We start from the raw sequence: 13,070 nt of genomic DNA, 5'->3' as shown, positions 1-13,070 counted from the left end.
TGTCAACTTGCACTCGTTGAACATCTCATTCCAAAATCATGGGCATTAATATGGAGTTGGTCCCCCCTCTGCTGGTATAACAGCTTCAACTCTTTTGGGAGGGCTTTCCACTAGATGTTAGAACATTGCTGCAGGGACTTGCTTCCATTCAGCCATAAGAGCATTAGTGTGGTTGGGCACTGATGTTGGGAGATTAGCCCTGGTTCACAGTCTGCGTTCCAATTCATCCCAAAGGTTTTCGATGGAGTTGAGGTCAGGCCAGTTAAGTTCTTCCACACAGATCTCGGCAAACCATTTCCATATGGACCTCGCTTCGTGCACAGGTCATGCTGAAACAGGAAAGGGCCTTCCTCAAACTGTTACCACAAAGTTGGAAGCAAAGCATAGTCTAGAAGGTCATTGTATACTGTAGCGTCAAGCTTTTCCTTCACTGGAGCTATGGGGTCAGGTCGCAATTGTAAATGAGAACTTGTTCTCAACTTGCCTACCTGGTTAAATAAAGGTGAAATAAAAATTTATAAAAAAGGGGCCTAGCCCGAACCATGAAAAACAGCCCCAGACCATTATTGCTCCTCCACCAAACGTTGCAGTTGGCATTATGCAAAAGGGCATGTAGCAATCACCTGATTTTACGCTCTACGCGCTTTGACACTTGGCAGTTCCATTCTCGGAGCTTGTGTGGCCTACAACTTCGTGGTTGAGCCGTTGTTGTTCTTAGATGTTTCCACTTCATAATAACAGCGCTTACAGTTGACTGGGGCAGCTCTAACAGGGGAGAATTTTGATGAACTGAATTGTTGGAAGGATGACATGATTAGGCCGTCATTGTAAAATAAGATTGTGTTCTTAACTGACTTGCCTAGTTAAATAAAATGAATAAAATGCCGGTGCCGCGTTGAATGTCACTGAACTATTCAGTAAGGCCATTCTACTACCAATGTTTGTCAATGGAGATTGAATGGCTCTGTGCTTGATTTCATACACTTGTCAGAAACGGGTGTGGCTTAAATAGCCGAATCCACAAATTTGAAGGTGTGTATATATACAGAGTGTACAAAACATTAGGAACCCCTGTGCTTTACATGACATAGACTGACCAGGTGAAAGCTATGATCCCTTATTGATGTCACCCAAATGAATATCGCCCCATCGCCCTATCACCCCGTCATCATTAAGTAATACAAGAAGCTGGCCCACATCAAGGCCAGCATGCCAGGCACACTGGACCCACTAATTTGCCTACTGCTCCAACAGATCCACAGAAGATGCCATTTCCATCACTATTCACATGGCCCTAACAAATCTGGACAAGGGGAACACCTATGTGAGAATGCTGGTCATTGACTACAGTTCAGCATCCAACACTATTGTTCCCTCCAAGCTCAGAGCCCTGGGTCTGGACACTACCCTCTGCAACTGGATCCTGGACTTCTTGACAGGAAGATCACAGGCTTTGAGGATTGGCAAAAGCACCTCCTCCACACTGACTCTTAACATAGGGGCCCCCCATGGGTGTGTACTCAGCCCTCTGCTGTACTCCCTGTTCACCCACAACTGTGTGGCTTTGCACTTTTCACGACACCAACTCCATCATCACATTTGCTGATGATTTCACGGTTGAAGGCCTGATAACCACAGTTGAAGGCCCGATAATGATGAGCCAGCCTATAGGGAGGAGGTAAGTGACCTGGCATTGTGTTGCCAGGACAACCTTTCCCTCATGGTCAGCAAAACAAAGCAGTTGATTGTTGACTTCAATCAGCAGAGGGAACACACCCCGATCCACATCAACAGGACTGAAGCAGAGAGAGTTAGCAGTTTTAAGTTCCTCAGCGTCCACATCACTGTTGACTAGACATGAACCAACAACACCACCGATATTGTCAAGAGGGAGCAACAGCACCTCTTCTTCCTAAGGCAGCTGAAGAAATTCATGCCACAATGTAATATCAAGAGCGTCCTGAATAGGTACATCACGGCCTGGTATGGGAATTGCTCCATTGCCACGACCACAAGGCCATCCAGCCGATGGTGAAGACGGCCCAGTACATCAGTGGGGTGATGTTCCCACCCATCCGGGACTATTATTTGAAACGGTGCCTGAGGGGCAGATGGTATCAGAGCAAGATGTCTGGTACCAACAGGCTCAGATATAGTTTATATCTACAAGCCATCAGACTGCTGAACACTTGAACTCAACTGACCAACTGCACTGACTCTCCGCACCTTAGCACACATGCACTCACTCACGCAAACAACCACACAAACACATGCACACATACATTCTTGCTACACATGATTCACAACTGCTGCAACCAGACTCTTATTTACTATTGCTAATACTGAACGATTTAACCCTTTCCTGCTCGGAAAGTCAGGAAACCATTTTTTTTTACTGGACCATGACATCGTCGTGCATAAATGGGAATAACTAGCTGATGTCAAACCTTACATGAAAACATGATACATATTTTAAAAGCTGAGAAACAGTTATTTTAAATGATATGACATACAATAGCACCACATCAAATTGTAATCAGCCAAGAAAAACACCTGTGAACATGTGTATCTCATATGAAAACCAATGCTTTTCTCCCAAACAACTGCCATTTACAAAAATGTCTCATGACGACAGAGAACAACTTGGAGCATATTGAGTCTCCTTTATTTTGTAAGGATTGATCATCTGAAATCAGAAGAGAAATATATTTTAATGTGAATGCGTTACTGATGTTTTAGTGACCGATGGTATTTTTGTCAAATTCTATGGAAAGTTATGTGATGAGAAACTTTATCTGGATAGTATATAAAACACATAACAAACAAAAAATACAAATAACATTTAGTTGAATATATATGATAAGAAAAGATATAATTTTTATAAAACAAGAACTTTATTGAAAGAAACATTTTAGGGGAATACATTGTCTCATTCAAACCTGAAAATTAAGACATTTAAATCGCCAACCATATACAACATTCAAATCAAACTGAAATGACAAAATATGAAACAAATAAGGCATATAACAATTATTAGCTTTTACAATTACAGTTTATCCATTCAACTAGCATATAGTGTAAGTACAGACACTGGGAGACGAGAAGCAAGTACAGGGAGTGAACATTTAATGGATAACAGACAAGAAACAGACAACGGCAGCATCTGGACAGGGGAAACATAACAACACCAATGCTGACATGGGGATCAAACCAAGGAACAAACAGATATAGGAGGAGGAATCAACAAAGTAATGGAGTCCAACGAAGCGCCGGTGCCTGTAACAATGGTGACAAGTGGTATGGGAACCTGATGAGCCAGCTGAGGCGTGGGAGCCCGACGAGCTGGCTGAGGCATGACGTGGTATGGGAACCTGATGAGCCAGCTGAGGCGTGGGAGCCCGACGAGCTGGCTGAGGCATGACGTGGGATGGGAGCCTGATGAGCCAGCTGAGGCGTGGGAGCCCGACGAGCTGGCTGAGGCATGACGTGGGATGGGAGCCTGATGAGCCAGCTGAGGCGTGGGAGCCCGACGAGCTGGCTGAGGCATGACGTGGGATGGGAGCCTGCTGAGCCAACCAAGGGAAGGAAACCTCTCGAGCCAGCTGAGGTATTCCTGGTTCCCCCGGCAGCGGCAACCAAACCTGACGTCACCAACAAAAACCTCCCTGATGCTTCAAATTGTGGTGTCAGCATTCTGTAAGGACAGACGTTGGGAGACGAGAAGCAAGTACAGGGAGTAAACATTTAATGGATAACAGACAAGAAACAAGGACATGGGAAAACATAACGGCATCAATGGTGACACAGGGATCAAATTGAGGAACAGACAGATATAGGAGGTACAATCAACAAAGAAATGGAGTTCAGGTGAGTCCAAAGAAGCACTGGTGCGCATAACGATGGTGACAAGTGTGCGTAATGATGTGCCGCCTGGCACCCTCGAGCGCAAGAGATGGGGAGCAAGAGCAGGCTTGACATATGGTCTATTAAACAAAGAGTCGGGAACGAGAACATTTCCAAAATCTTTAACATCCACAGCGAGGAATTAAACATAAAAGGAGGCTGGCACGCAGGATGTCTTTGATAAGAAAGGGAAAACCTACAAGGGAGAGGGAACATGCCGGAAAGGAAAACATGCAAGAGAGGTAAAATTTCTGAGTCTGAGCTACATCTGAGTCCCTTTGCTAGTGCCTATTTCTGCAATGAGTCACACTCACTACAGTGCCATAACCTAAACATGTTTGTTCATCTATGATGCAAAATCATTTGCCCTAGCATTCAGCTGCCACACAAACAAACCAGGCCCTGTTCCCCTTTCTATATTTCATGTAACACAGCCAACAATTTCTAGAGGGGTTCTGTAGACTGGGAATGTGCTGTGTAAAAAGATTAGCTCACAGTTTTCACAGACAAAGGTCCCACATTCACACACATTTCGGACTGTACCAACAGTGGACTGATGAAAAAAAGATTGTTCCTTTTAGGCATCTCTGTGCAAGAGATTTGTTATTCGGTACATTGACTACACCTCATACTTTTGAGATTTTTACAAAATGGACATCACTGCATCTGCTTGGCACATACAGTCCTCAGCTAGAGGGAAGAGTCCGTCGGGACTTCCTGGCTCCAGAGATCATATCGGTGATACAGGAGTTGGCTATATCCCATAGTGAGATAACAAAACACATTTTTGAAAGAGATCTTAAGGTTACTAGCGCAACCCCGGTTCTCTGATAATAGAGTTAGGTATATCATCGCATTTCCCTGTTCGCAAGAGCACAAAGGAAGAAAGATATGCTTGAGAACATGTCAGAGGGCGGGATGGTGGCAACTTTTATAGAGCGGGGTCCCCCACTAGGCGCCACACTTCCTGTCTGTCTATGACAGATGTTGTGTGATTGGAGCGTTTAGTGTTCTCCCCCAGAAAATGGGTATATCCCATAGTGGGATACCTCACTCTATTATTAGAGGGCACAAGTATGTTAACCCCTCTTGAGTAATGAGAAATCATCTTTCATTGGTTTTTGATGAGAGACCCATCTTATATAATGCAGGCTTTTTTAATTTTCCAGTGTAATTTGCAAATGCTTTGAATTCCTCATACTTAACTAATTATTGAGGTGTTCTGAAGTAATATCCTCAAGGCAAACTAATGACTAGCAAACTTGGCCAGTGCAAGTACAGTATGTGCATACTGATTCCTATAAAAATAAGTTATAGCACACCAAACCAGTTATGAGTAAGAAAGTATGCATTTCTATATACAGTGGGGCAAAAAAGTATTTAGTCAGCCACCAATTGTGCAAGTTCTCCCACTTAGAGAGATGAGAGAGGCCTGTAATTTTCATCATAGGTACACTTCAACTATGACAGACAAAATGAGAAAAAAAATATCCAGAAAATCACATTGTAGGATTTTTAATGAATTTATTTGCAAACTATGGTGGAAAATAAGTACTTGGTCACCTGCAAACAATCAAGATTTCTGGCTCTCACAGACCTGTAACTTCTTCTTCAAGAGGCTCATCTGTCCTCCACTCGTTACCTGTTTTAATGGCACCTGTTTGAACTTGTTATCATTATAAAAGACACCTATCCACAACCTCAAACAGTCACACTACAAACTCCACTATGGCCAAGACCAAAGAGCTGTCAAAGGACACCAGAAACAAAATTGTAGACCTGCATCAGGCTGGGAAGACTGAATCTGCAATAGGTAAGCAGCTTGGTTTGAAGAAATCAACTGTGGGAGCAATTATTAGGAAATGGAAGACATACAAGACCACTGATAATCTCCCTCGATCTGGGGCTCCACGCAAGATCTCACCCCGTGGTGTCAAAATGATTACTCCTTAACTTTTTCCACATTTTATTGTTACAGCCTGAATTTAATATGGATTAAATTGAAATGTTGTTGAATTATGTTTTTAGAAATGTTTAAAAATTCAAAATGAAAATCTGCAATGTCTTGAGTCAATTATTTAACTTAAGTTCAGCAGTAAAAACAAATCACATAATAGTTTGTATGGACTCTGGATTCGTATGTGTGCATTAATAGTGTTTAACATTATTCAAAATGACTACCCCATCTCTGTACCTCACCTCACGCATGATTTGAAATGACTACCCCATCTCTGTACCTCACACATAAAATTATCTTCAAGGTCCCTCAGTCGAGCAGTGAATTTCAAGCACAGATTCAAAGACCAGGTTTGCCAATGGTTTGCAAAGGGCACCTATTGGTATGTAACAAAAAAAGCAGACATTGACTATCCATTGGAGCATGGTGCAGTTATTAATTACACTTTGGATGGTGTATGAATACACTCAGTCATGTCACATCTACTACTGCTCCTCCTCTCCAGCATTCGACTTCACTGGTTTACCTAACCACCAGTCCTGGGAATCATCATTATGCGAACCTGGCTTTCATCATTACGCACACCTGCGCTTCATCACGCACACCTGTTCACCATTACCTCACTCATTACCTCCCCTTTATCTGGCACTCCCTTAGGTTCCTTCCCCAGGCAGTATTGTATCTGTTTGTTCATGCCTGGATGCTACTTGTGTAGGTCCATAATCGTTGTTATATTAAACTTACCACCTGCTTCTTGACTTCCAGCATCTACGTTACAAGCCACTACAAAGATACAGGCTCCCTTGATAACTCCTTTGCCGGAGAGGAAGGAAACCACTCAGGGATTTTACCATGGGGTTAATAGGGGTTTTAAAACAGAGTTTAATGGCTGTGACAATGTGATAATGGCTGTGGCTATGATAATTACCCAACAACATTGTAGGTACTTCACATTACTAACAGAAATTACAGAGTAAAAAGGAAGCCTGTACACAATAAACATATTCCAAAAACATGGATCCTGTTTGCAAAAAGGCACTAAAGTAATACAGCAACAAAACAAAAAAAGCAAAGCGTGATGTTTGGGGTATATCCAACACAACAAATAACTGAGTACCACTCTTCATATTTTCAAACATGGAAGTGGCTGCATCATGTTAGGTGCATGCTTGTCATCGTTAAGGACTAAATAGTCTTTTTTTGGGGGGGGTAAATGGAATATTGCTAAGCACAGGCAAAATCCTAGAGGAAAACTTCAACCTGCTTTCCAACAGACACTGGGAGACAAATTCACCTTTCAGCAGGACAATTACCTTAAAAACATGGCCAGATATAGTTTACATACTCTAAGTTGACTGTGCCTTTAAACAGCTTGGAAAATTCCAGAAAATGATGTCATTGCTTTAAAAGCTTCTGATAGGCTAATTGACATCATTTGAGTCAATTGGATGTGCACCTGTGGATTTATTTCAAAGCCTACCTTCAAACTCAGTGCCTCTGCTTGACATCATGGGAAAATCAAAAGAAATCAGCAAAGACCTCAGAAAATAATTGTAGACTTCCACAAGTCTTGTTCATCCTTGGGAGCAATTTCCAAATGCCTGAAGGTCCCACGTTCATCTGTACAAACAATAGTATAAACACCATGGGACCACGCAGCTGTCATACCGCTCAGGAAGGAGACGCGTTCTGTCTCCTAGAGATGAACGTACTTTGGTGCGAGAATTGCAAATCAATCCCAGAACAACAGCAAAGGACCTTGTGAAGATGCTGGATGAAACAGGTACAAAAGTATCTATATCCACAGTAAAACGAGTCCTATAGCGACAGAACCTGAAAGGCTACTCAGCAAAGAAGACGCCACTGTTCCAAAACCGCCATAAAAAAGCCAGCCTACGGTTTACACCTCACATGGGGACAAAGATCGTACTTTTTGGAGAAATTTCCTCCGGTCTGATGAAACAAAAATAGAACTGTTTGGTCATAATGACCATTGTTATGTTTGGAGGAAAAAGGGGAGCCTTGCAAGCCGAAGACACCATCCCAACCATGAAGCACGGGGGAGGCAGCAACATGTTGTGGAGGTGCTTTGCTGCAGGAGGGACTGGTGCATTTCACAAAATAGATGGCATTATGTGCCATCAATGTTGTGGATATATTGAAGCAACATCTCAAGACATCAGTCAGGAAGTTAAATCTAGGTCGCAAATGGGTCTTCTAAATGGACAATGACCCCAAGCAAACTTCCAAAGTTGTGGCAAAATGGCTTAAGGACAACAAAGTCAAGGTATTGGAGTGGCCATCACAAAGCCCTGACCTCAATCCTATCGAAAATTTGTGGGCAGAAGTGAAAAGGCATGTGCGAGCAAGGAGGCCTACAAACCTGACTCAGTTACACCAGCTCTGTCAGGAGGAATGGGCCAAAATTCCCCCAACATATTGTGGGGAGCTTGTGGAAGGCTACCCGAAACGTTTGACCCAAGCTAAACAATTTAAAGGCAATGCAACCAAATACTAATTGAGTGTATGTAAACTTCTGACCCACTGGGAATGTGATGAAAGAAATAAAAGCTTAAATAAACATTCTCTCTACTATTATTCTGACATGTCACATTCTTAAAATCAAGTGGTGATCCTAACTGACCTAAGACGTGATGTGGGAATTATTACTAGGATTAAACGTCAGGAATTGTGAAAATGAGTTTAAATGTATTTGGCTGAGGTGCATGTAAACTTCCGACTTCAACTGTATAAACGACTACCAGTTGTGCGCTCATTCTCTAAGTCGCTTTTTGTTTGTTTGTGGAATGTCTGTCTACATGGCAGGTGTCGCGGGACAGTTTTAAAATGGCTTTTTGTCCTGCATCTCGCAACCACATGGTCAGCAGCGTGTCTAGTTTAGCCGTTTTCTCTTGTGAGCTGACTACGAGTTTGGTTTAGTTCGTTTCACATGTCAGGCCACCAGCCTGTGCCGCTAGAGGGCGGAGTTAGCCATTCGAAAGAGCGGTGAATGTGCTGCTAAAAGACACATTTGTGCGGCAAATCTGGAGGACGCAAGCAAACATAACAAATCACATAACAAATCACTGTTCATGATTCCACTCACTCATTGGCAAAGAGGCAGGTGCTATTAGAATAATAATAATAATAAATAATAGTCAGTCAGGTCAATAATATAAGTATTCTGAACTTTGATCAATGCTGGAGAAATATTGTATTTAATTTTCTTATTGTGGACAAAACACATGTTTTTATTATTTATACGATTGTTGTAATTAGAACAAATTACAGAGGTTGGTGTTGTGGCCATGGTGAGATGTACTGTATGTATTGTGAGATGTTGTTTTCCAAAGTGAGATGTAATCATTTACACAAGGAATGTGTGAAAAAGTCAGGGATATTCATATTGACTAGATCACGAACGTGAGAGTCTTAAGTATTTGACTGCCTTACTCTTCAATTTACACCTACTAGGTACACGTGTGAATACTTGGGAATTGACAGTCAACAACATGACTGTCTATTGACCAGTGGAATTTATGTTGGTGTCTTTCTCCTCTTGTCCAGGACTGGAGAAGGTGGGTCGTGACTCAACCTATGAACAGGAGGGGAAGGTACAGTTTGTGATGGACGCGGTTTATGCCATGGCCCACGCCCTACACCGCATGCACCGCGAGCTCTGCTCAGGGAACATAGGCCTGTGCCCACGCATGCACAACATTGACGGCAAGGAACTACTGACCTTCATCCGGGCAGTAAACTTCAATGGTAAGGACTATTTTCAACATCATCATAATACCTCCCCAGCCATTTGTGTCATACACTTGTTCAACTATTTAATTTCAGTTTTTGAACTTTTGAAACACTTTCTAATTCTTCCTCATCACACTAGGATTATTATGTAAACTCTCTCCACATTTCCATTATTGTCCCCCTTTGTTTCCACTTCATTGTTGTTATGCAGTACCTCCATAGCCACTTCTTCGATATTACTGCAATTCCTCTTCCTTAAGCACCGGTTCATGAATTCAATTTCTTAGCCTTGACCTCTTAATTTCTGTAATATACACTTTCCTCCTCTGTTCTTCTCTCTTCATTATCCACCTTACTCCCCCTTTCCTCCTCTGTTCTTCTCTCTTCATTATCCACCTTACTCCCCCTTTCCTCCTCTGTTCTTCTCTCTTCATTATCCACCTTACTCCCCCTTTCCTCCTCTGTTCTTCTCTCTTCATTATCCACCTTACTCCCCCTTTCCTCTCTTTTTCTGGCCGTCACTCTTTTTTTAACCCACCTTCCGATCAGTTCATCTTTTTCTACCCCTTTTCATCCTCCTCGTCCTCTTCATCCTTACTCTCCATACAGTGTCTGCTATTACTGACTAATGCGTTTGCTCCTTTACTTTCTCATCTTGGGTATAGATTGATGAGGGATGTTTAAAAAAGTATATATATTTTAGAAATAAGGCTGCCATGTAACAATACTTCCGAATGCACTGTATATATAAATTCCAGTCATACTTGATCAAAAAACTCTTCAATCTCAGGAATGGTTTCCCCGATTTTTCATAGTGTTATGTTGTTTCCAGTACTTATAATATCTCCAATATATTGTTCATTTAAAAAGCCTGTCTGATTAGGATGAATAATATCAGACAATACCTCTTTAATTCTATGCGCTGTGCATTTTGCTAGAATTTTTGCATCACGACACTGAAGTGTAAGGGGCCTCCAATTTTTTTTAATGGACTGGAGCTTTATATTCACCACTAGGGTCCTGTTTCAGTAATAATGAAATCAGACCTTCTTGTTGAGTATCTGATAATCTACCATTTTATAGGAGTGGTTAAAACATGCTAATAACAGTCCTCTGAGTACATCAAAAAAAGGTTTGGTATACCTCCACTGGTATGCCATCCAGCCCTGGAGTTTTCCCAGCCTTAAATGCTTCAATTGCATCAAGAGGTTAATCCTTTGTAATTTGCACTTCGCATGAGTCTTTCTGTACAGCTGTACAATTTGACATTATTAAAAGAAAAAAAACGGTGCTGCTACTCTCCGTTTATCATATATGTATAGTCACTTTAACTATACATTCATGTACATACTACCTCAATTAGCCCGACCAACCAGTACCCCCGCACATTGGCTAACCGGGCTATCTGCATTGTGTCCCACCAACCCTTCTTTTACGCTACTGCTACTCTCTGTTTATCATATATGAATAGTCACTTTAACCATATTTACATGTACATACTACCTCAATCAGCATGACTAACCGGTGCCTGCATGTAGCCTCGCTAAAGTTATTTTCACTGTCTTTTTACTGTTGTACCTATATTATTTCGGGGGAAAAGTCAGTTATGATTTTTTCTGTCCTGGTTAAAAACAAGTTTTCATCCAATAGGCTTTGATTACATTTTTAATATCCTCACCAACGTGGAAATTCTGTAAGAGTAGTGTATATGCCAATTATTTGATGATCCGACCACTTTCTGTCCCCTATCAACACTTTTTAAAACTTTTGGTGCCAGAGAGAATGACATAAGAAAGTAGTCAAGACGATTCGATTGATTGAACCTCCGCCATGTATATCTCACTAGGTCAGGATATTTAATCCTCCATATATCCACAAGTTCTAACCAAGAACGTGTTAAACAAATCAAAATATATTTTAGATTTTTCAAAGTAGCCACCCTTTGCCTTTATGACAGCTTTGCCCAGTTTGGCATTCTTGCAACCAACTCTACCTGGAATGCTTTCCAACAGTCTTGAAGGAGTTCCCACATATGCTGAGCACTTGTTGGCTGCTTTTCCTTCACTCTGCGGTCCAATTCGTCGCAAACCATCTCAATTGGGTTGAGGTCAGGTGATTGTGGAGGCCAGGTCATCTGATGCAGCACTCCATCACTCTCATTCTTGGTCAAATAGCCCTTACACAGCCTGGAGGTGTGTTGGTTCATTGTCCTGTTGAAAAACAAATGATATTCCCACTAAGCGCAAACCAGATGGGATGGCATATCACTGCAAAATGGTGTGGTAGCCATGCTGGTTGAGTGTGCCTTGAATTCCCAGAGCACAACTCAAGAGAAGACTTCATGTGTGAATGCATATACAGTTTTAGCTGTTTGAAAAGGCATGCAAAATTGAGCAAGAATAAGGAGATTTTATAAACCAATGTCAAGTCCTGGCTGATGGAGCTCCCGTTACAACCCACCTCCACCCTGAAACATACAAACTCTGGTCCCCCATTATGAACATTTTCCCAAGCATCTCTGTGCAGTCAGACTTTTTGATTATTTTGTGCCACCAGGGCTACAATAATTTGCCCCTTCTCTGATTGTCGGATTGTGAGCCCTATCCCCATGGGTCACTGCAGCTAGTGTTGCCAGCACTGCCACTACCTGGGTGGGGGCACCACACGGAAATTCCCACCGGCTAGGTACAAGGTCATCAAGGTTCTCATTAGCAGCTTCGAGAAACTCCTTGTATATTATTCTCACCCATCTGGGGGCTTTGGCTTTGTTGGACCAACCCAGCCAGGCAGGCTCAGACACTTGAGTGGACTGTGCTGCTTTAGTGGATCTCTGACCGCATTTATCTTTCTGTCTTGGCTGTGTTTGGGCTACTTGTAGCAGGCCTATAAAACAGATAAGGACTTATCATTAGGGTGTTGGTCACTCAGGTGGTTGTCTAGGGTATACGGTTGGGGACCGTTCCATCATGATAGGACAATAAATAGATAATATTTATAATTCATTTTAAAATGTATATCAAATATCTCTGACATTTGCAACCATTTTTCTTTTTCATTCACTTAACTCCACACTTTTCCAAACACAAAAACGCACACCCCAATTTCCATCATAGTACACTATCACAGACCCACATACCGTGCCTTCTATTTTTCTCTGTTTGCTGTGTTTTTAACCCTACTATGTTCATTACTACCTAATTTCCAGTTTGAAGTACTTCTGTGTTCCAGTTCCTTATATTTGAAGATGTATCATTTCAATAATTATCCTTTCTTCTTATAAATGTATGAATACTATGAATAGAAAGTCAAATACAAATTATTTTACAACATTCCATATCTTCAATGGTATAGTGTAGTTGTAGTTTATTTATTTATTTATTTATCTTCCCAATTTCAATATTGTCTCATCGCTGAAACTCCCCAGTGGGCTTGGGAGGCGAAGGTCGAGTCATGCCTT

At 41.8% G+C, this 13,070-nt stretch overlaps 1 protein-coding gene across 1 annotated transcript in view; it reads left to right on the top strand.

Moving 5' to 3' along the window:
* Positions 1-13,070, top strand: part of LOC124010467 (metabotropic glutamate receptor 8-like) — a 216,191-nt gene that overhangs the window by 178,243 nt on the left and 24,878 nt on the right. The window contains exon 7 of the mRNA XM_046322956.1: positions 9,428-9,628. Coding sequence (XP_046178912.1) covers positions 9,428-9,628 — 201 coding nt within the window. The remainder of the gene's footprint in view (positions 1-9,427; positions 9,629-13,070) is intronic.

Source organism: Oncorhynchus gorbuscha, linkage group LG01 (assembly GCF_021184085.1).
Source record: "Oncorhynchus gorbuscha isolate QuinsamMale2020 ecotype Even-year linkage group LG01, OgorEven_v1.0, whole genome shotgun sequence".
Classification (NCBI taxonomy): domain Eukaryota; kingdom Metazoa; phylum Chordata; class Actinopteri; order Salmoniformes; family Salmonidae; genus Oncorhynchus; species Oncorhynchus gorbuscha.
Note: the sequence above shows the minus strand (reverse complement) of the source record. Positions and strands in the feature narration are given on the sequence as shown.